This window comes from Antechinus flavipes, chromosome 4, assembly GCF_016432865.1.
Source record: "Antechinus flavipes isolate AdamAnt ecotype Samford, QLD, Australia chromosome 4, AdamAnt_v2, whole genome shotgun sequence".
In the NCBI taxonomy this organism is placed as follows: domain Eukaryota; kingdom Metazoa; phylum Chordata; class Mammalia; order Dasyuromorphia; family Dasyuridae; genus Antechinus; species Antechinus flavipes.
Genome location: NC_067401.1, coordinates 261,561,889 through 261,586,036, shown reverse-complemented (window position 1 = coordinate 261,586,036; position 24,148 = coordinate 261,561,889). Strand labels below are relative to the sequence as shown.

The following is a 24,148-nucleotide window of genomic DNA, read 5'->3' as shown; positions in this document are numbered from 1 at the left end:
GATTTTTAACTCATCTTCCTGACTCTAGGCTTAGTGCTCTATCCATTGCACCATGTAGCTGTCCCCAGGAGGCATATAATATTTAATAAATTCTTGTTTTCTTCCTTTCTTCACTAGCATTTAGTTTAAGGGCTTGATCCTCACTTCTGCTAATTATTAGCTGTGTGACTTTGGATCAGTCACTTAACACCTCCAAACTTTGGTTTTCTCATCTGTAAAATGCAAATAATAATAGTGTTACTTATGTCATATGACTTTTGTAAGAATCTAATGAGATCATGCTTGTAAGCACTATGTATATCATACAAAAAGTCTCTGTGTTACATATGGTATATGTAGCATAAAATACAGAGTCTTAAAATATCAGTGTATTTTTTTAGTAGTTACCCCAGTGGAAAATAACCTATAATTGCTCAAAGACTGTATAGTATCATAGGACTACAATGGTTGTTGTTTACTATACTTGAAGACAGTTGTTTAGCCAATCTTTGGCATTGACTTCTCTGTAGATTTTGCAACTCAAATCCTCTCAATATTTTTTTTTCCCTTGGAGCCTTTTTCCCCTCTAATTTTATAAACTTTTCAGACTTGGTCCCATTAATCTGATGGCTGATGCTGTTTTGATCATTTATTCTTGCATGAAAACATGGAATCTTCAATGGGACTTCCTAAGGCATTAAGTTCTGCGTCCCTCCCAATGCACCAATCTCCTCTACAACCCATAACATATGGTTTTTTAGACCTTGCTTACACAATTTTATATCTATACTAGTAGTACCAAGAAATGTACTCCCACACATAACTCACTCAAGTAATTCCTTTTAAAAGTTTCATCACCTTCTTCTAAAAAGAAAGAATATAAAACACTTTGAGATTAAGGACTGTGCCATTTAAAAAAAAATTTGTGTCTCTAGGTCTAGGATTGACTTTGTATACAAAAACATTTCATTGATGATTTTTGAATGGCATTGACTGAGTCTTTTGGTTTGGTTTGATTTTTTTTTACATTTTGTCCATTTAATATATGAATGTATTTATTAAATTATTACAATGTGAATATTTAATACACTTATGGAAATGAAAAAAGATATTAGCAGTTCCCAGCCATATTTCTGCTTTTTCTTCTATAGCACATTATATATAAGCTGTAGAGGTTGTTATTCTAACCCACCCTAATTGGCACATTAGCTTCTAATGTTATTCATTCTCACACTGCCATCCTAGTGTGTTCCCCCATTTTTGCATTGATATCTCCTCAGTATTACTGATAACCAGTCAACATCAGTTAGTTTAACAAAAGGATATTTACCAAGAAAATGTAGCAAGACCTAAAATACAAAAAACGTTTCCTATTCCAATGCATGTTCTCCTCTTTCACTTAGATCCCTGAAAAGAATTTAAACTTGAAATGGTATCTACCCCACCACCAAATCTGGCTGTTGCATAACCAATGAATATACTGCTCTCTTACTTGCCAGGACAAAGGCTGATGAGTCTGCTGGGCTGAGTCAAGCAGGTCACTCATTAGGATTACACAAGATCACCATGTTTAACTGCTATAGCTCTAGCAGACTGCTTTGAATGCCCATTGCTGGATCGTCTCTATTGGCTTTCTGACCTTTTAAAGCATACAAATTTGTCATGTCTGATACCCATTCACTTGAAGCAGGAAAGGATAACTGTAACAAAGGCAGAAGAAATAAAAATGCCATGTGTTTGAGGCCATATGGAAATCCTATTGAGAAGATAAACCTTTTAGTTGTAGTGCAAGGTATCTCTCTCCACAGAGTCTTATAGTTTTTCTTGCCTTACTTGTGACCAGGGAAAGGAGATGTTAAGTTCTTCTGTTGGTGCTTTTCATATGCATTCTTGGCTGTAGCTTTGCAACCATAAAAGGCACTTTTATCACCATACAGTGACAAGAAAATGTCAAAGTTCACCTAATCATGCTCTAAAGTAGAACTGATCATTGTACACATTGACCATTGATCAACTGTACACAGTTATAGAAGGAAGTTCTGCAAAGTTTCCATATGTGTTGGCAAACTGTACATGTTCAATGGACTAGACCCTCATTATTATTTCTCCATAAAATCTTTATTTGATAGATGTGAGGGCATTCTCAACAAAAGTAGTTGAAGGGAACAGTTGGCTTACAATTGTTTACTTATTTTATAAAACATTTGATTCTTTAGTGTAAGAAGGAATAAGAAGGCATGAAAACATGATCTTGTCCACATACATCAAAAACATACATGAAACATACATAAAAACCCCAGAAGATAAAGAGGCATGTGACCTGCACTATTGGAAAGGATAAATGCACTGATGAAATCAGAGACCCATCTTATACAGATTCTCCAGAACAGTTTTCAGCTTCTCTATTTTTCTACCACATGTTCTACTCTGATATGAGTGCTATCTTCAGTGATGCAAATAACAACTCATTCATGCCTGCCCATTTTTTGTGACTCTTTTCCTATGCTTCCACAAATGCTCAGGGTGAGGACTCAAATGCTGTCAGTCAGTTCTTGCTTTCACTCCATGACTGAAGCATTTCTCTGACAACATTCTCTACACTGGTTTTCCTACACTTTTTCTCACTTGTAATGACATGCAGCCTACTCATACTAGTTGTGCACTTCTCAGTTGCCCTTCAGTACTTTGGAGATTGTTATTTCATGATTTACAGATCTAAATCACCCAATAAAAGCTTGGAGTCATTAAAAACAATATGCAGTTTTCTAAAGACAATCTGATTTGTTCTTCTATTTCATTCTGGACCCAATTCACTGATTATTTGCAGTGGCTAATGGAATGGCTCCATAAGTGATCCATCCAAAGGTATATAATAGTCTGAACAGAAAGGCATATTCTGTCCACTTAATTTGTCCTATTCAGACAGGGAAAATTCTTTTGAGTGATTATAAATATCATTGAGGAGCATCTGCAGTCCCAGATCTTCATGTAATTAATACAGTGTCACTTGCAAACATATTTATCTGGAGGACCTTACTATTGAAAAAAGAAATTCACTATATTCTTTTTTTTTGAAGTCCTTTACTCCTGCCAAATTACCTAATCAAATGTTTGTGATTTTAATGTACAAAAATGGCATCAGAAAACAGAGTATCTAAAAAAAAAGTTAACTGGTGAGGCTCAGTCACCATTGTTTGGACTCTCCTAAAATTTAACAAATAAAATCTCTAACCTCAAAAATAATATCAACTAACTTTCAGAATGCTCAAATTGATTTGTTAAATTTTTTAAAGCAATGAATATAAGGCTTTCTTAATTATATAGTACCACATTCAAAACAAATGCTGGGAAATTGCCATGATTCCCCCACCCACCTCCCCCAAAAAAGCATAGTTCTCAGTGACCTACACCCTGGGTACATCTGTGACATTACTTCCTTTTCTCACTGCCCTATTGCATCGGTGTGGAAAAGTATGTTTGGGTGTACCATGGAAACTGGATATGACCAGGGCAGTCATTGCTAGATTTCTCCGCCTCCTCTGTGTTTGGCAGTCAGTCGTGAACACCTTGTTCTGCTGCCAGAGATGACACATAGTTCTCCAAAGACAGGACGCTTACTTCACAGCCTCACAATCTGAAATCCTGGAAGCACTCCTCTTCCCAGCAGAAGCGTATCCTGAGTCATTGCTGATGTCAGTGTTAAGCCTGCAGTCATTATGTCCCAGAGCTTCTCAAGACAACACAAGAACATCAAAGAGAGCCAGAGTAAGCCAGACCAGGCCCTCGCGTAAGGAAAGCCTTCCTCATCAGTTGACAGAATCAGTGCGCAAGCACCATCACCTCCCCCTTATTTTTTTAACAGATGGGAATTATATGTATGAAAAACCTGGAGCTTAAGAGCAGAAAGATGGAAACTTAGAAAACCCTCACATTTACTGCTGACTCACACATCCTATGTTACGTCCCAGTTTATTGGGTGTACACTTCCACAGCATGGCTTGCAAGGAGGCAAGTGGCCATGAAATTCTGCCTGCTCTACCTCTAGCTCTGGGGCAGTCACTGCCAGATTAACATATGGGGATTTTGAGGTGTTGATCACTTCTCAGATCACTCACAAAGCACAGATGGTACAGTGCTTACATCAGCATTAGACCATTTCATTTGCCATTGCCCATGATAGCAATGAAAAGGGAAACAAGAATAGCCATTTCCTTGAATTAAAAGCCTGAGTGCTAGCTAACATCTCTACTGACTTCTATTTTGAACTTGGGATAAGCCACCCATCTTTTTTCCCTTCTTGTTTTCTATAGAATGGATTGATTTGTTGGTGCAGGATGAAGGGAGCTATAGCAGATTGTAAAAATAATGCTGCTGCTTCTGGTACAGTTATCCCTTCCACATCTCAGGACTTAGGGGAGCAGTATTCCATGATCTAAAAAAATCCACATAAAATTTTTTGATTCTCCCTTTGTACTAGAGGAGAAGTCTGAATTTTTTCCAGGATGTTTATTGTACTTTATTGTAATGTGTAGGTATATTTGTGGTATTAAAAGATAAATTATATTGATATTATACAATATATGTATATACATGTTATTTACATGTGTTTATATATATATATATATATATATATATAATTAATCCCTGAATTTCTAAACATTTTCTTGTCTGTTGGTTTCATATGTCATCCACAGCTTCTGCAAAACTTCCCAAAAATTCCCATTTGATTTATTATGCTGACTCATACTATGTAGAAACCATGAGGGGAAAGTTGCCATGTGGAAGAAATAACTATAAAATGTTATATGACTCACTGATTTTGGCCAGTGAGTCAGATGGTTTCTTCCAGCTCTGGCATTCAGTGATCTTTTATGATAGTTTCACAAACACAAAGGTAAAATCTAGAGTTTAATTCCCTCTAAAAGCTGTGCCAATGGCTCCCTCTCCTCTTACTTGCATAGCACTGAAAGAGGCTACACTTCCAACCTAGGAAGATGATAATAAAAATCCCTTATTCATTAATGACTTTTCTTTGATTTATTCAGAACCTTTCCCCATCCATTACTTATCCCAGCTCAATCAGGAGAACATGATTGGCTCATGTGCCAGTCAGAGGCCAAACTCAAAATACAGCCGAAGTTTCCTTCAAGATAACAGTGACACTCTTTCCATTAGGCTTTGCTTCTATGTTGTCTTTTGATCTGGCTTTCCAAGTTCTATTGCCAAACTGTGTAGTATATTTTTCAAACACAAGAGAAATGAAGGGGGGAAAAGCATTTTCCTGTTAGACTTGTACACTAGAAAACTATATTGGTACAGCTCATCAGTTTGTTATTTCAGGTGGAAAAGAAAAATCAGGCCCTTGAAAAATGACAGCTGAGGTGGTCTTGGTTTTTTATTCTTTTAATACTATTCCTAACCTATTTTGTGCCTTTTTTTAAATCAAAAGGTTGAAAATTGGTTTCAAGTGACTAAACTAGTGTGAATTGTGGCATAGGATCAAATCTAGACTATCGCAGTGTTTAGGAAGATTGCTTTTGTCCTGAATAAGGAAAAGAAAGGATTCTTTTAAAAATGGAGCCATGTAGACAAAACTAAACTAAAATTCTCAAAAAAAGTCTATGAAGATGTTTTAAAAATGAAATTGTAGGGACTGGTTATAGGTTTTACTGCTTCCCTCTCAGTAGGTGGGATACAATAAGCTTGTTTTAAAAAAATGTTAAAAAGCAGCTTATGTACATCTGTTTTGGGATTACCTTATACTTGAACTAGAATCTTTTTATTATTAGTGAGCCTCATTATAAAGTCTTTCAAGAAAATTTTAAATGGTAATTGAATGAAGGACTTATGACAATATTGATTTAGAAAAATACAAATACTTTATGCTTATATCAAACATACCCGAAATTTCTCACTTAGCTTGAGACAATTAACATTTAATTCCAAGTGATTAGTTGATGTATAAGGTGAGGTCATCTCAAAGGAGAGAAGATGTGCTTTGTGGTGGTGGGTTGTTTTTTTCAGAGACACTGAAATGATTCCAAACAAATATATGTGTGTGTATCTATATGTGTGTATGGGTATATGCATATACACATATATATTATGCATGTAATCTAAATAAAGAGGTAGAGAAAGAAAGAAAGAAAGAAAGAAAGAAAGAAAGAAAGAAAGAAAGAAAGAAAGAAAGAAAGAAAGAAAGAAAGAAAGAAAGAAAGAAAGAAAACGAGCAGCAATTTCATCTATCCCACAGATTTTCAACCAGAATTTTTTTTTCCAGCTGTCTGGAGCAGATTGACTAGGAGGAGGCATTGAGTCCCCCTTGGATTATGATATAGGAGACTAGAGTTGAAAGGAGGCCAAAGTAAAAAGGACTAATCACTCTAGTTCTCTCCTCAATGCCTAGTCCATCTGGAAAGAATGTCTGGTGCCACCTGGCTCACCATCAATAAAATAAAGCATTTCTGTTTTTCTCTTTCCAATTTCTAAAGAGTGAGGTGGTGGCAAAGCAGGTGATTTATGGACCCTGCTCTGCTTAAAGAACTTTTTACACTTTATGGTAAGCAGTCTTTACAGGGTCATACTGAGAAAGACTTCTCTTTAAGGTCACAAATAGTCTCTTGTTTGCCAAATCTAATGGGATCTTCCATCATCTTTGACCTATTCTCAAGCATTCAACATTATGAAGTACATCCATTATTTTTATACTTCCTTCTGACTTAGTTTCTGTGATACAATTTTGTCCTGATTCTTCTCTTACACAACAGGTATTTGTTAAATGCTTATTATGTCATAGGCACTATGATAAATACTGGAAAGGGGATATCTGACTATTCATCTCCTTACTACTTCATCGTTTTCTCTTACTTCATAAGTGTGAATTTTCCCTAAGGCTTTGTCCTTTGCTTTCCCTCATATTATCCTCCCTTAAATAATATCAGTCTCTCCAATAATCTCACTTACTACTAATAAGCAGATGATTCCCAAACCCATATATTTAGCACCTATTTTACACCTGATTTTTTAAATTGCCTGCTAAGACAATACATTCATCGAACAGTAATTTAGCACTTACTTTATATAAGGCATCAGAACAGGTACCAAGTATACCAAAACAAAATAGATAGCCATGAGAATGTCCTGCCATTACTTCAATCCAGTAAGTCCAAACTCTTCATCTTTCTCATAAACATTTCTTTCCCAACTTTAGAATTTTTTTCTTTGATGACACCATTGTCCTCCTGGGAAGTCACACAGTTTATACACTGAGATCTAGGGAGGCGCTGGGCCAAGAGATAGTAAGCATGAGAGACAAGATTTGTACTTGAAGATAATGTGAATGTATTGGGAGGCAAATGCAATAATATGTACATTATTTACAAAGAATAAAATTAAAAGCAATATTTAATCCCGAGGAAAATCATCAGCCTAGGTGAAAGAAAAAATAGAGGGATAATTAGATGTCTTATGTTCAGCTTTATATTTTAGATATGGGTCTTATAGTACAAAAAATTCCAGTAATATTTTATCTCAGTTCTAATTATTAAAACCACTTCCTACTTCCAAATATTCAATTCATGGAACATTAAACCACTTCTGAAGTAGTGTTCAGTCCCAGGCTCTTCGTTTTAGGAAAAAACTGGAAAATATGCAAAAGAGGACAACCAGAATGGTTAAGTTCTCAAATCCATGCCATATAAGGCTGTTAATCCTGGAGAAAAAAAAAACTCAGAGATGACATGAGAGCTTTCTTCAGGTATCTGCAAGCTTATCTTATGAAAAAGGGTGTATGGACATGTAATACTTTGTTCCATTAGGGAGAGTTAACATCAATTGATGGAAATTGGAAAGATGCAAATTCAGACTTAAAATCAGGGAAAACTGACATTTGGAGCTCTCTGATCTGCCTTGGGAGGTAAGAATTTCCCCTTCATTGGGAGTCTGCAAGCAAAGCATTGTTCTTTTATGGTAGGCAGGATTCTTTCTTGTGCATGGGTTAAATTGAATTGATGCCAAGAAGCCTTCCAATCTGACATCCTGTGATTCCATGATAATATTTTCTATAGGTAACACTGGGGTGTGTAAGGCCTTTAAACAGTTACAGCTAATCTAGTGTGGGGTTAGCTCTGTGAAAATACTCCATTGTCATGAGTTTATTGCTCATACCTCTCTTTGCTTCAGAGAGTGTGTGAAGAAACAGCCTCCTTTTACTGTGGACATGAATGATACATTCTGTAATGTCACTGAATGTTTAAAATGTCATGTAATATGAGCATGTAATTAAAGACCTGGAGAAAAAGCAACACCTCTCCCTTGGGGTGCTTGAGTCAAAGAGAACCTAGGGAAGAACTGGAGCCAGTAAGTTTAGGGAAGAAAGGTTTGCTCCTTTCTTAAACTTCAGATGTTTCATTCATCTCTACTGATAATGAAAGCTTCAAACTGAAGGTTCTCCCCAAATAGGCAAATGAGGTCCGTGGTCCAAAAGGCAGTTCAGAATTTGAAAAAGGAAAAGATAGGATCTTTTCATGATGGTAGAAGCAATCTGACGCCATTTCAAATTCCCAGATGGCACCCAGAGTATCTACCAGGTGGCACAGTGGAGTATTAAGTCCAGAACCAGAAAAATCCAGCTTCAGATCCACTCACAGATACATAGTGATCCTCTACAAATCACTTAACCTTATTCAGCCTGAGTTTTCCTCACTTGTAAATTGGGGATCATAATAGTGCCTTTGTGCCTTCCATAGTTGGGCCAAAATGACTTCTTTGTTCTTCTTTCAAATAGAAAGAATATTTATAAAGCACTTAGCATAGTACCTGGCACATGTCAGTGCTTAATAAATGCTTATTTCCTTTCTTGGTTTTTTCCTACTGCTGAAAGAGTTAAGGGGACTTGGGGACTAGATGTCCCATAAGTTGTGCCGATAAAGTCAATGTCTCTGACTATGACCATGACTTCTATTAGGAGATACAATTAAATGAATGAAAAAAAAATTTAAGTACTTACTATTGTGCAAAGTACTGTCCTTGACACTGAGGTTACAAACAGAAAAGTAAAATTTTTACTACACTTCAGGTACCAGATACTAGGCTTGGAGCCAAGAAGGCAAAATCTCAAAATTTTAGAGTTTAAAATTACTGTAGTGGCCATGTAACCCAACACATACACTGAAGGAATCCCCATTATAGCATAAAAAGTAATCTTCCAGCTTCTGCTTAGTGACCTCTGATGAGAGGGAATTCACTACCTCCTCAGAAGAGCCTATTCCACTTTTGGACAGCTATCAGTTCATCCTGATGCTAAATATGAATTTGCCTCTTTGCAATTTTTACCCATTGTTCCTGCCCTCTGAGGAAAAAATAAACAAGTGTCATCCTTCTTCCATCTGGCAACGCTTCAGCTACCTGAACACAGCTTTCTTTCTCTTATCCTCAGTCTTTCTTCTCCGAGCTAAAACATCCAGTTCTGGTCTTTATATAACGTGAACTCAAGACCCAAACATCCTGGATGACTTTCTCTGGACATTCTCCAACTTATGAAGTGTCCTTTTAAAATCAGGAGCCTAGAATAAAAGACAATACCTGGGAAGAGGTCTGATCTGAGGAGAATACAGAGTAGTCCCATAGTACTTCTTTATTCTTGGAGGCTGTGACTCTTTTAATACAACCCAATGTTACGCTGAGTATTTTGCTGTCATTTCACATTGCTGGCTCTTATTGAGTTTACAATCCACTAAAAATCCCAGATTTTTTTTCAAAGTGCTATTTAGTCATGCTTTCTTTGTCTTTAATCTATGGAGTTGATTTTTGGACCCCAATTTTGAATCCATTTTTCTCTGTAGAATTTCATTTGCTCAATACTCTAGTGGGTCAGAATTTTTGGAGATCCTAAGTTCTTCCCAGTTTTAAGTTACCTATAAATTTTATGAGTATTCCATCTATGCCTTTATTTGAATCATTGATAAAAGCCTTATATAGCACTAGGCCAAGCATAGATTCCTAGGGCATTCCAATAGAAACCTATGCCAAGTTGACGTTGAACCTTTAAAGACTATTATTTGAGCCTAGTTATTCTATCAGTTCTAAATCTGCCTAATTGTATTATCATGTAGTCCACATCTCTCCCTCTTTTTCATTAAAATACTATTAGATTCTTTATCCAGTAAGTACTTTGCTAAAATATAGGTAACCTATGATGAAAACATTGCTTTGATCTCTCAATCACCAAGCATTTGTTAAACACCTAATTTGTGCAAGGCACTGTTCTTAGTGCTGAAAATATTAAGAAAAAAAATGAAACTCCTCACTGTGAAGGAAATTACCATTCAATCTGGGGAGATAACAAATGCATATAAGTTCATATAAATTAAATACAAGGTAAATGAGATAAGGGGCACTATCATCTGAGAATCAGGAAGGCTCCATTTGAAATTGTTATGATCAAAGTTTTGAAGGAAACACGAGATTCTAGAAGACCAAGACAAGAAGGATAAGCATTCTAGTCATAGTGGACAATTCAAAAGGGTGTAAATGAAAAATGGAGTGTTGTGTACAAAGAATCACAAAGAAGCCATTTTTATCCAGCTGTGGAGTGCAGGAAGGCAGAGAGTAATATATACTATGGTTGGAAAAGTAGTTTTGAGAATAGGCTGTGAAGAGGTTTGCTAAAGTCAAGAAGCAAGGCAGAGCAGTTATTAAGTGATTACTCTGTGCCAGGCGTTGTGGTAAGTGCTAGAAGTGCAGACACAAGCACGCAAAAAGAAAAGATAGCCCCTGTGTTCAAAGACTTTCCATTCTATCAAGGAAACACAATACATGAAAAGAAGCTGAAAAGGGAGCAGAGAAGGGACAGCAAAATGGAGAAGTACAGAAGCAAAGTGGATGGGAGGGCAGGTTGGTATTTATTCGGTTTTAGACTAAGAGAGTTATAATAAGTCAGTTAATGAACAAGTATTTATTAAGCCCTTACTATGTGCCAGTAGCTCCTCTGAGATGCCTGTAGTTTGAAATATACAATGGTGTTCAGGAGAGAGAGACTAAGGCTAGATTCACATTTGGGAGTGATTTACATAAAGAGTGATAATTAAATATCTGGAAGCTGATTAGATCACCAAATACTAGAATAGAGAGAGAATAAGAAGGAATCCAAATCAAAACCAGACTTATGTGGTATTTAATGAAAGTGTCAAAAATAGAAAATAAGATTAGTCTAACCTGATATGTTCTTGGTGAAGTCATTCTGGACTTTTTTTTTTTAATAATCACTGTTTCTCTTTCTAGATGTGTAATAACCACATTTTTAATAATATGTCCTTCAGTTTTCCCAGGAATTAAGGACACTGCTCTATAATTTGTAGATTCTAATCTCTTCCCTTTTTTTAAATAAGGAAAATTGCCTTCTCAAGTACTGTGATATCCTTCCTGTTTTTCACAATCTTGCAGGTATCATTGACAATGATATTCTATCTGCCAGTTCTTTCAGTATCCAAGGATGTCTTTCTTTTTGTCAGGTGATTTGAATTTGTCAGGGGTAATTATGTTCTTTTATTTCCATTTTACTTACCTTGGATATCATGCACCTGTTACATATTTTTGTTTTTATCATTTCTACTCCCAGAGGTCATTCATGCCAGAGAAAACAGCAGATACGGTTCTGCCTTCTCATTCTTCTGAGTTATCATTGGCCTATCTGCCCTGAACCAGGAGTTCCTTCTCAGTTCCTCCTCTTTCCTTAGATATAGCATTAAAAATAAAACCACATTTGCTGGCCTTTGCTTCCTTTATCCCAGAGCTTCTTAACCTTTTTTCACTCATAACCCGTTTTCACCTGAGAGATTTTTACGTGATCTCAGGTGTATAGGTATATAAAGCAGGCATGCAAATCAAACATTTACTGATAATAAATCATAATTTTGCAACTCCCAAATTCAGTTATGAAACCCCACAAATCACAGTTTAAGAAACTGGGTTTGAACCAACTTCAGTTCATTCTCTGTTATGTCTCAAATACATGCCCTGAGAAGACAACAGACCTCACCATTGTTGGCATGAGTTTGACAGACCATCCATTACAACTCTTCACTTCTTCCTTTGCCATTTAATTGTGTAAGCTTTCATCTGAAAGCTTCTTACAGCATTCCTTAGGAGTAGACAGGTATTTGGTTCCACAGATTCAAACTCCTCCTTCTCTTCAGAAAGCACCTCAAAAGTATAAAACATCCATTTCTGTGCTTTTGGGTTTTTTTTCATTTATTTGTTTCCTCTTAGGAGAAGCAGCATGGAGTAGAAGATAGAGAGCTGGCTGCCTAGGAGTCAGACCTGAGTTCACGACTTGTCTCTGATATTTAATGGCTGTTGGACAATGAGCAAGTCATGGAATCTCTCAGTGCCCTCGGAAACTTGCTAAAATTATAAGGCACAAGAAAGGTGACAACTTACAGTGGATAGAAATGGTTCCTTTACCCAGAAATCCCCTGTACTGATTCAGTCACAAGTCCGCATTCTCTTGGTTCCTTTAGAAAAACAGCAAATGTGTATCAGCAGAAGTAAGATCAAAAGAAATTTTACTTTCAAACTTTTGTCAGGATAGATAGGGAGATAGATCACTGTAAACCTAAAACTCATGGATCCTTAGTAGCCATGAGATCTGAACATTATTTCCAGAACCCAGGGACAGTCAAGAGAACTGTACACTGGATTGAGGTAAGCTACTGGTATCACTGACATCTTCTTGCCTAGGCAGTACTTTTATAGAGTAATCTCTCACATAGTGATATTTGTTTTATACAAACCATTTCAACAAAGATTTATTATATTCTGGGTTTTGACAATACAAAGGCAATTAACAAAAGAGTACTTTGCCCTCAGGTAGCTTACATTATAGTTAGGGTTGAAAGAGGCTCTTTCTAGTCCAATTTCTAGCACAATTCTAGTGAATTTCCCTGTTATGGATGGTTTCACTACTTCTGGTGGCAGAGTGCTTCGTTTTGAATACTTCCATCTCATGAGATAATTTATTCTCTTTTTTCTCTAGATAGATTGTACTCTCTTGTAAGTCCCTAGAAATCTTAGTGTACTAAAGGGTATTAAAAACCATGATAAATGAATGTAACATTTTGCATCATTTCCCAAACAATTTTTCATCATAATAGGAATAGATTTCATGAGATAGGAATTGGTTCCAATAAAAAATGTTAATGTTAATGCTATTTGCCCCCTGAAATATCAAATTTTACATTGGGTATATATCAAAATATTTGCTATGTATATCAATTATGATTTTTTTCAGTGCAAAAATACTTTCTTCTGATTTCTGTGAAATGATCCTAAATTATTGCTATAATATCCTTAGGACATTCCATACCCCAAGATTCCTAGGATTAGCATTTATGGGTTCTATCATATATGTCAAGCCCCAAAGTGCTTTTGGGGTCAAGTTAATTTGAATTTTGATTTCCTAAATTTTCTACCATTCTTGAAAATGAAAAGGATATTAAGACTTTCAAGCCATAAGGGCCTGGGAAGGATACTTGATGGTAACTTTGTAAATGATACCTGGTCACATAGATAATGGTCACCACTGAGATAATTGTTAATACTGACTTCTGCAAGTACCTTCATTATAAAATAGTGCTTGAAGCCTCATGAAACTTTATAAACCCTATATACAATGTAACCCTTCATGCAGACTAATGCCATGAGCTATTGCTATCTCTCCAAAACAATTGTTGGGACCGACATATTGACCTCTGAAACAACTACTGTGTCTAGTGGTTCTGTCTTATCACAGCTGTGAACAATATTGCTGATACAAATTAGAAATGGAGAAAATGCCCTGGCCACATTACTAAAATGTATTTTTCTAGTCCATGGTTTAATTATGTTTGACTTCATTAATGGGTTTACTCCTTCCCTTTGGGAAGAATTTTCTTGACATTCTCTATTAACTCCCTTATCTCATTTCTTGTCCCTGTGATCCACATAGAAAAACACATACACACACACACACACACACACACACACACACACACAATCAAAACCCCTCCTCTTTCTTACATTTCAAAGTCCTGTAGCTGGTAACTTTATCATGTAGCAATCAGTGCATGCCCCCTCCCCCAAAGAAGAATAACTAAAATTTTTGATTTCTATTCAAAAATTGCATACCTCAAAACAACATTTATTCTTCAGGAAATAGGGATAGGTGGTCTCTAGTAGGGGTGTAAAAAATAAGCACAGATAAAAAACACCACCTATTCCTCTGACCTCAATATCAGAGATCATATCTGGGCTCAGCTGAATCCTCTGTGTCCCATAAGTTGATGAGATTTTGCTGTTGTTACCTTAAAAAGTGCAGAATTGATATGTTTTCTTCTTTTGTTCATCTGCTCATTCCATTACCAATTCTATTCCAAAGATCTTTCAGCAAACAAGCATAAATATAGTCAGTCCCTTCTTCCCAGCCCTTGATTCAATTTGGTAAACACTTTTATTAAGTACTTAACTTTACTAGACCTTAAAGATCCAACTATTAACCTCCCCATCCCTGCCTCCCAAAAAATCCTTTCCTCAAGATATTCATATTCTACTGGACTATTGTATAGCTGATTTATCCATAGAATTCTCATATTTTCATATATTCTACTGACATACTCTCACTTGCATGGGAGAATTTCTTTTTGTACTGATTTCATTTCTTTCAGACCCTAAATCTTGATACCAAGGCAAGTTTTAATGACTCTATAGTTTCCTTATTTGTTTCAATTTCCACTGAAGTTGTAGCTTCTTCTGTTCTATCTTAGGGATTTCCTCTTTGTGTCTGGGACAGCAATTGGTCTTATAAAATCCTAGCATCATTGTTCAAGAACCCTATTCCTTTATTCTCTACGCCCAAAGGAGAGCAGCTTGTGCATGTCTCCTATTTAAGATGTCATGTATTCAGTGACATCAGAATGATTAACTCCACATTTGAGGTTATGTAAAAATAAATCTTCAAAATGTTCGGAGAAACTATTTGTACAACTATTACACCTGCGTGGCCATGATGAGAATCTCAGACTTATTTCTTACTCATTATCTTTGGCTTGTACCTAAGCAGGAGATTTTAGCTCATTTTGTCTTAAGTTCCCTTAGAAGTAAACCTGATTTTATTAGGGTCAGTGAAGTAAATTTAATATTGCAAATTGCTTCACATTGTTATCACTGCATAGTCATTTCTTTTCCTTGAGTATGATTTTTTACACCCTTTTAAACAGAATTCTGACCATGAAGATGTCAGTTGATTACATCAAAAAGTGAATGACATAAATAGTTTAGTAATGTCTCTCTCAGAAATGTACTTATTAGGACCTAGTTACTTGCCTTCTGGTCACAATGAATAAGCACAAAACAATTCCTAAGGTAACAACCCAGTGGAACCTAGCCATTTTAAAAGCCAAATCAATATTTAAGAGCACTTCAGGCCACTGAGAGTCTGCTTGTTTTAACACTTCATTATCATAGTGAGTGTATTTGGAGCCATTCATACTGGTCTGAATTACAATAGGAGTAGACCCCAAGTAAGGCACCTGTGGCCATTCAGAGTGTACATATTTAGGCAGCAATTCCTGACTTAGGCTAGTATGGGATGATAATAATAGTGATGATGATGATGATGGTAGTTAGCTTTTATAGAGTGCCTACTAGATGCCAAACATTATACTAAGCATTTATTCCTCATGACAACCCTCTGAGGTAGGTGCTGTTATTATCCCCATTTTGCAAATGAGGAAAATGAGGTAAACTTCATCATCTAGCAGCCACTATGATAAATTATCTCTGCACTTGATATAAGTGTACAAATGATCCCTCCAGCCCAGATGATCCAGAGAGAGCTACTGTTCGTTCTCTCTCTCTCTCTCTCTCTCTCTCTCTCTCTCTCTCTCTCTCTCTTTCTTTCTTTCTTTCTCTCTGATTGGGGCTCAAAGCCCTTATTGCCAGTACTGCTTATCAGATCATTGGTACATAGTGTCATGAAAGCATCTCTTCTATTGTTATCTATTATATTTTACTCATTTATTATTATTTTCCTTTTGAAAGAGTTTTGCCTTATTTCCCCAATAACATTTTAAGCCCCTCAAGGGAAAAGGATTGATTCTTATAATTTCTTGTCTAACACACATCCCTAGTGCTCAGCATAGTTCAGTGGAAAGAGGACCTGCGTTCAAATCCTAGTTCTGCTGAAACCTGAGCAAATCAGATATACATCCCAGGCCTTGGTTTCCCTGAGCTATGTTAGGCAAGAGGCTGGAATCACTGGGCTCTGAGATTTCCTTCATCTCTCCTTCTGTGATCTTTTTTTGGCCAATTTAGTGAAGTATAACTATGACAAGGTAATATTTAAACTCACATTGGGGAAAATCCTGTAATGGCTTCAGTTACGTTTCAACACAAATGACCCAATTTATTTTGTCATGGATTTGAAAGACTATCTACAAAAGCCCATCATTCCTCAACGTGGGAAAGGAGAGGAAATAATAATTTATGAAGGGTCTATGTGCCAGGCATTATTTTAAGCACTTTTATAAATAGTTCCTTTGATTATATACAGCAATCGTGAGATGTAGGTGCCAGTGTTCTCTCCATTTTTAAGTTAAAAAGAACTGAGGGAAACAAAGATTAAATGACTTGCCCAGGGACACGCGCAGCTGGTAAGTTGTCTGTGACCTAATTTGAACTCAAGTCTTTCTGACTCCAGGCCCAGTGCTCTATCCACTGAGCCACCAACTGACTTGAAAGCCCCATGTTCTTTGAAGTTGAGCAAGTAAGCTACTTGTGTTTTTATCTATGCAGCAGTCCTAGTCAATCACTTCAGGAAAATGTTTTAAAAGCTGTGTCACTGTTTTGGGACTCAGAAATTTACTTAGTAGTGGACACTCTTAACACCCGTAATGTTTTTAGTATTAGCCTATCCCTCCCCTGAGTAATGTGAAATTTTCTCCAGCTCTTGGCAACTCTGGAGGCAAAAGCCTGGGATTCTTCGCTTCATTTCCTAGTGACAAACCAAACCTAGCCTATCTAGTGAGTGTGCCTTTATTTAATGAATCCCAAACTGTCTTTTAAGGCTTTTTATTTTTTGATTATTTTTTTTTAATTAGTACAGATATAAAGGGAATAGCAAGGTTTAAGGGAGGGGTTATTTTGGTTTTATTCTTTTATATAACAGAAATTGATTAACATAATTAATTTAATTAACAAAAATAGTCTTTCTATCTCCTACTCTACCCAAAGTATGAATGAAAGAAAGAAGCAAAAAAAAAACCTTTTAACAAACTTTCATAGCTGATCAAAACAAATTCCTACATTGGTCAAATCCAAAAATATGTGTCTCATTCTGCACTCTTAGTCCTCCAAGAAGGTGCAAGAAAGAATAAAAGAACTGATATATGCAAAAATACTTGTAACAACACCTTTGTAGTAACAAAGAACTGGAAACTAAAGGGATGCTCATCAATTTCTGTTATATAAAAGAATGAGTTCTTTTATATGAATGTAATGGAATACTGTTATGTCATAAAAAAACTTAGAAAAGGGACATTTTCACTGAAAACTTGGAAGGTGTATATGAATTGAAACATAATGGCTGTGAAAGATTTGGTCAACCTTGAATTTCATACTAAATTTGAACCAGAAAAAAGTTGTATACAAAGAGAAAAGTCTTGGTACAAAGTATAAATACATGAGAATTTATTTTCTCCATGTCACCATATGATGGGATGACATTACATATCTTCCTAAGTTCAGAGTGACTAAGAAATGACCTGCAAAAACAATGGAAGGCATTTATTTGTTAAGAAGTAAATTATTCCTTAATTCTTCCCTTTCCTCTTATTCCTCAATAATGGATTGCCATGGAAAAGTTGACAGACAATATGGTATGTTGGAGAAAGATTCTGACTCACATCATTTGGAGTCAGAGAATCGGGATTCAAGTCCTAACTAGGCTACATCTCTCTCTGACTTCGGGCAAGTTATTTAACCTCTCTGGGCCTTGGTTTCCCTTTTGTAAAATTAACTGTTTGGAGTAGATGGCCCTTTGATCTTCCTTTGATCCATAAGATATGCATCTCACGACTCATAACTCAGTCTCATGCCCCTAAGTCCTTCTGTTCATAATTTGGAAATCTTAGTATTTTTTGTTAACTATTTCTAAAAGTTTCCTTGCTCTTTTAATTTAATTTATTTATTTATTTTAATTTTATTTTATTTCTGAGTTTCATTTAATTTCTGAATTTAATTTTAATTTTATTTCTGAGTCTGCATTTTAAAAATGGAACAGGTGCCATGTCTGCTATATCTATTATTAGTTTTTTTTTTAAGTATAGATGAGAAATATAGGTTTGTAAACAAGCAGTATTAAAACACTGCTGTTAGGAGAGTAAGATTGATAACTAATGATGACTGATACCTCCCTTATTTAAGGGCTGTCTCATAGCATTTAAAATAGCTAGGAAATGTTACAAGGACAGGTTTGGGCTGGTGGTATATCCTAATCCCTGTAATGACAAACCCCATTGTCATGGGATCTTGTGAAATCAAATATTCAGGTTAGTATGGTGCATTGGATTCTGTGTTAGTGAGAGAAGAATATTCTGTTTCTATTCTATCTGCAGTTCATTCACCTGGTCTATCTGTCAGGTCACTATTAGTGTCATTTATGATGCATCTCATAATAGATGCAATTGGATGGGAATATTTATGCTGTTTTTCTCCCACATCTCTTTCACAGTTAGAGGTGCTTGTCTGGGCCACGGACAATGGCTACTTTTACACTATGTAATGTAATGGCAACCCATCATCCATCAGCAATTCTTGTCCATCTCCACCAGGAGGATATAGGCCTCAGGCAGCAAACATTCCCTTTAAGTTTCCAAGTCATTTGCGGCTATGAGCGTGTCTATGAGCAAGCTGTGCACAAACAGTGTTTCCAATGGGTTTAATTTAATGGATGAGCAGAAAACATGGCAATTAGGCTTAACCATTGAAAAGCTAACAGGAAAATAGGCAGCTGCACTCTGAAGTGGCAGCTAATAAAAAAGAAAGGTGTACTTGAGGTAGCAGGGCCCTCAGAAGCCTCAGCTGATGCACCCCGTCCTCCCACCACGGGCTTCCTGTTCACGGCATTCTCTCATGGTCACTAGTTCATTTTTAATGCAGAGTATTATCTGTGATTATGTCCATCATCATTGTTATTACAATCATCATCATTACTATTATCGTTGTTCATATTAATGATGATAGTGATAGAATAAGAGAGAGATGGCTTCAATTAGAAGCTCTAATGAATAGCTAACATACCAGGAGAAATGATAGTTTATAGTCCCTTTTTATTTTTTTTTAAACGAAGCATGAAAAAGCAATTTTTGACTTCCACACACTTAGGTTTTCCAAGAATTCTCCACATTTGGGATTTGCAAGGGGAAGAAATAATATACTCCTTGTTTAAATTTGTGCCCACAAGTTTTGCCATTTATACGAGGTCTACAAAAAACCAATCTTCTGGGATAGGAATAGAATTTAAATTTGCATGGAACTTTCATTAGTATAAACATAGGGCCCATTATCATTTTGATTGGCCACCAGGCCTTGGGACTTCTCAGTTCCGTCTGCTCCATGATAAAGTACAGAAGTGGCGCGTGGTAGACAGCATTAATTACTGGAGGCAGCATCATTGCTGACCTGATCCAAGATTAACTGCTACTTTGAAGCCTTTATCCCCTAGACACTAGAGCTGTCTGGTTATCTCACTTCACTTGAAGGACCTGGGACAATAGCAGTGCTGATGGTAATGCTGGCAATTTCCCTGTTTGTTTTGCAGGTCACTGCTCGGGGGTTTGGTCCATTGTTACAGTTTGCCTACACAGCTGAGCTGCTACTCAGCAGAGAGAACATCCAGGAGGTCATCCGCTGTGCCGAGTTCCTGCGCATGCACAACCTGGAGGACTCCTGCTTCAGTTTCTTGCAGACCCAGCTCCTGAACAACGAGGATGGCCTGTTCCTGTGCAAAAAGGACACCGCTTGCCAGCGCATGCATGGCAACATGGAGAACTCGGAGGGCGAGGAGGAGGAGGAAACGATGGAGTCGGAAACTTCCAAGATATCGTGTCCCAAGGAGCGGATGCACCCAGAACCGCTGAGCTTCGAGTCCGCAGCCCCAGTAGCAGAAAAGGAAGAAGGCGGGATCCCCGACTCTGACGTGCCCAGGGACGAGGGCAGGGGCAGTCTGGACAAGGATGCACTCACACGGTACCCCAGATATAAGAAATACCAGCTTGCTTGTACCAAGAATGTTGTCTACAACACATCGCACATCAGTACCTCAGGTTTTGCAAGCGCACTCAGTGAAGAAAACCCTGGCAACGGCCTCCAGGCAGGATTGGCCATGGGGCAGATTAAAAGCGAACCTCAGAGCGAAGAGAATGACGAGGAAAGCATCACGCTTTGCCTGTCCGGAGAGGAGCCCGATGTCAGGGACAAAGAGGGGGACATGGAAATGGAAAGGAAACAGCCCAGCCCCAGCCCCAGCCCCGTGGCCACCACCTCTGCTGCTGCTGCCGCAGCCGCCGCTGCTACCCCCTCGGCCACCTGCATGGACAGAGCGAAAAGCGGCTCTTCTCCCTCCTGTTTAGGGGCTCTCTTCAACAGAACAAAAAGTGCAGAGTTGTCGGGCTTGCCCAGTACTTCCCAACAGCACTTTGCCAGGAGTCCAGCTTGCCCTTTGGACAAGGGGACAACTCAGGGTGACCATAAAACTGACTACAGCCCTTTCACGGGGAATTATGGACAGTCCCACGCCAGTCAGAAAGAGGCTTCCAGTGTCCCAGTGGGGTCTCCTCTCAAGGGGCCTGGGTTCGAAACCCTCTGTAAGCAAGAAGGCGAGCTGGACCGGCGAAGCGTAATCTTCTCTTCCAGCGCCTGTGACCAAGGGAACACTTCGGTGCATTCATATTCTGGCATAAGCAGTTTGGACAAAGAGCTCTCTGAGCCTGTGCCAAAGGGTCTCTGGGCAGGGGCTAGCCAGTCCCTCCCTAGCTCACAGACCTATTCCCACAGTGGGCTAATAGCTGATCACTTGCCAGGAAGGATGCGGCCTAATACCAGCTGCCCGGTGCCAATTAAAGTTTGCCCTCGCTCTCCCCCCTTGGAGACCAGGACCAGGACCTCCAGCTCCTGCTCCTCCTACTCCTACGCAGAAGATGGGAGTGGTGGTTCTCCCTGTAGCCTCCCTCTCTGTGAATTCTCCTCCTCTCCCTGTTCCCAGGGAGCTCGATTCCTTACCACTGATCATCAGGAGCCAGGCCTGATGGGAGATGGAATGTACAACCAAGTCCGACCCCAAATCAAATGTGAGCAGTCCTATGGAACCAACTCAAGTGATGAGTCTGGATCGTTCTCTGAAGCAGACAGTGAGTCATGTCCTGTGCAAGACAGGGGCCACGAGGTAGGGAGTTAAGTACAAGTGTGAAATACGTTTAATTCCCCCATTATTGGGCTACCATAATTGCCATGGGCTTACCCCTCTCCCTCTTGCCAGATTTTCCCTAGTTACCAGGGTCAGAAGGTTCTAGAGGGGTTGGGACATATCTCTCTATCCATCTCCAAAAGCTCTTTGGTTTGAGATTGTACTTGGTTTGTTTAAATCACTATTTAAATTTTAATATTCAACAAACAGTGTGGTATATATAGTGGGAAGAGTGTTGCATTTGGAGTAAAAGCATCTGGATTCAAATCCCAGGCCTGCTAATTACAGTATGTGAAAACTTGAGCAAGTCCCTCTCCCTCTCCTGGCCTTAAGTTTTTTTTGTTTTGTTTTGTTTTGTTTTGTTTTTTAATGAAGGGGTTGGACTGGCTCTAAAAACTAGGATCCTAAGCATTCAGGGTGGGCATGAAGAGTGACCTGGAGTTCCCAAGGACTATGCTAGCAGAGTATATCCACTGAGAGGTCCTACCAAGCTAAAAAATGGCCCCAGCAACAGACTATATGTCCATTCTACAGAGACCAGTCTGGCTAAGTTCAGGGGCCCTTTGCCAGAAGATTGGTCACCAGGTAAAGAATTTTCATAGCCACAACCTTCTATCTCTTAAGGTTTGCAGAGGATTGTAAATTGAATTGGTGGAAGGATTATCCGTACCTATAAACATTTCAAAAATGCCCAACAAATGAAGTCCAATGGCATCATAGTAAAAACATTTATCTAGATTTCTCTGAGAGAGTTCTTAATCTTTTTTCCCAGTGCTTAGCATAATTCTGGCTTGTAATAGGCACTTAATAAATGTTTATTAATTGTTTTTTTTTCAAATGTCACCATTCTCCCTGCTTCTATCTTACAACTGAGACTTGAGCCTTAGCCATCCATAACTTTCTTGCCTTTTAGGAAAAAAAAAACTAGCCTTACTTATACTGAGGAAAAGGGAAGGAGACCTAGAAAGTCCTGGGTAATCCTTCCATAGCCCCCATAATCTTTAAACAGCTCATATTCTCCTTCTTTCATCCCCAGCCTAAAGAAAAGTATGGATCTTTTACAAGAAAGAATATTTGTTCATTTTAAGCCATTTAGATTTTTGGTTTGGGTTTTTTTTTTTTTTTTTTTTAAGATTGGGTCATTAAAACCAGGAGTTGTTTTGAAGATCAGAAGTTTGGGGATGAGGGAAACCATAATTTCATTAGGTTAGGAAATTACCTACTCTAATAAAATTCCCTCTACTAATAGAGATCAGCAACTTATAGGCTTAGAGAGTTGCCTGAGGCCCTGAAAAGTTAAATGGCTTGGCCAAGGTCACACAACTAGCATGTTAAAGAAATGGGACTTAAACTGAGGCCTTCCTTAATGCAAGATTGGCTCTCTAGCCACCATGCCTTGTCTGCCTCTTAATATCTAACAAAGGAGTTAACTGGAAAGCATGGGGTAAAAGGACTTGAGTTTGACCCCCAGATCTTTCTGACTCCAAGTTCAGCTCTCTATCCACTAATCCACAATTGCTTCTTAATATCCACACCATGAATAAATGGTGTTTATCACTGTTAAACAGTACTAGATTTCCCCATCTTCTTTATGCTGTCCTTCTTTATGCTGGGACTGGGCTTAAAGGTTCCTAGTCTCTTTTAAGCTCTCTCTACTTGGATCCCATTTCCCAAGGTGACATCCAAAGCACACATAGTCAGTCAAACATAATACTGTGGGGGATAGATATCACTTAATATGCCCTCTATAAATTATAGGAAATGAGGTTTAATGGGTAGTGGAATTGAGCTCTTGGTTCTCATCCAACACTGAAATTGAAATGCTTATACTCGAAGAGATTCAATTTCTCAAAGTGATAGGTGATGGGGACTGGGTAGAGGTGGAGGTCAAAACTAGATATCTCATAGAGGTAAAAGGACTGAGGAAGGTGAAGAATAAGGACCCCACATTTCTTCACTCTCACAAATCTCTTAAGAAGGTCATATAAAAATGCTTAGATCCACGTATCATGTTTTGATAATTGGCCTTGTTTGTTGTTTAGCTATTATCATGAAAGTGAATATAGATAAGACCAGCTCCCCCTGCACTTCACATCTGCCTTAGAACCAATGGATGAGGAGAGGGTGTTGGGACTAAAATTCTAAATCTATGGTCCTCTGACCCCTTAAAAGTTTGCAGACTATCCCTGGATCTTGAAGTATAGGAAAATTAACCATAGAGCTGAAAAATCACTAAGCTGGAGGGGGGAATGTCTTTTCAGACATAAGTTTAGTTATTCAGAAATATGAAGTCTACAAGAAAGATGTTTTAGCTTGATCTAGGATTTTAAAAATGGATCCCCGGTAGTTACCTGCTTTTTTAAAAGGCATCTTTGCCCAGTAGTCATCTGCTGTCTGCTTTGCTCTCTAATTTTCTGCCCCTTTGCCCCTATAATACAAAACTAGGAAATTAGTTTAATTTTTAAAATTATTTTAATCACTGTGATTTTATTTAATAAGCTAATTTTAATTAATAATTTTAATATAATTTTTAAACATTATTTTAAAGAGTATTGGGAAATTATTAAAAATAAGCTGAATAAATAGGAAAGGAAATGAGGAGAATCTTTCCCAGCTGAATATATCAGGATCATTTGAATTTTATATCTTTGCACATAGTAAGCATTTAATAAA

At 37.7% G+C, this 24,148-nt stretch overlaps 1 protein-coding gene across 2 annotated transcripts in view; it reads left to right on the top strand.

Annotated features, from left to right (window-relative positions):
• The window catches only part of BACH2 (BTB domain and CNC homolog 2), a 420,011-nt gene that overhangs the window by 374,583 nt on the left and 21,280 nt on the right, over positions 1-24,148 (top strand). For both annotated transcript variants that reach the window (XM_051997402.1, XM_051997403.1), the window contains exon 5: positions 19,832-21,454. In XM_051997402.1, the coding sequence (XP_051853362.1) occupies positions 19,832-21,454 (1,623 nt within the window). The remainder of the gene's footprint in view (positions 1-19,831; positions 21,455-24,148) is intronic.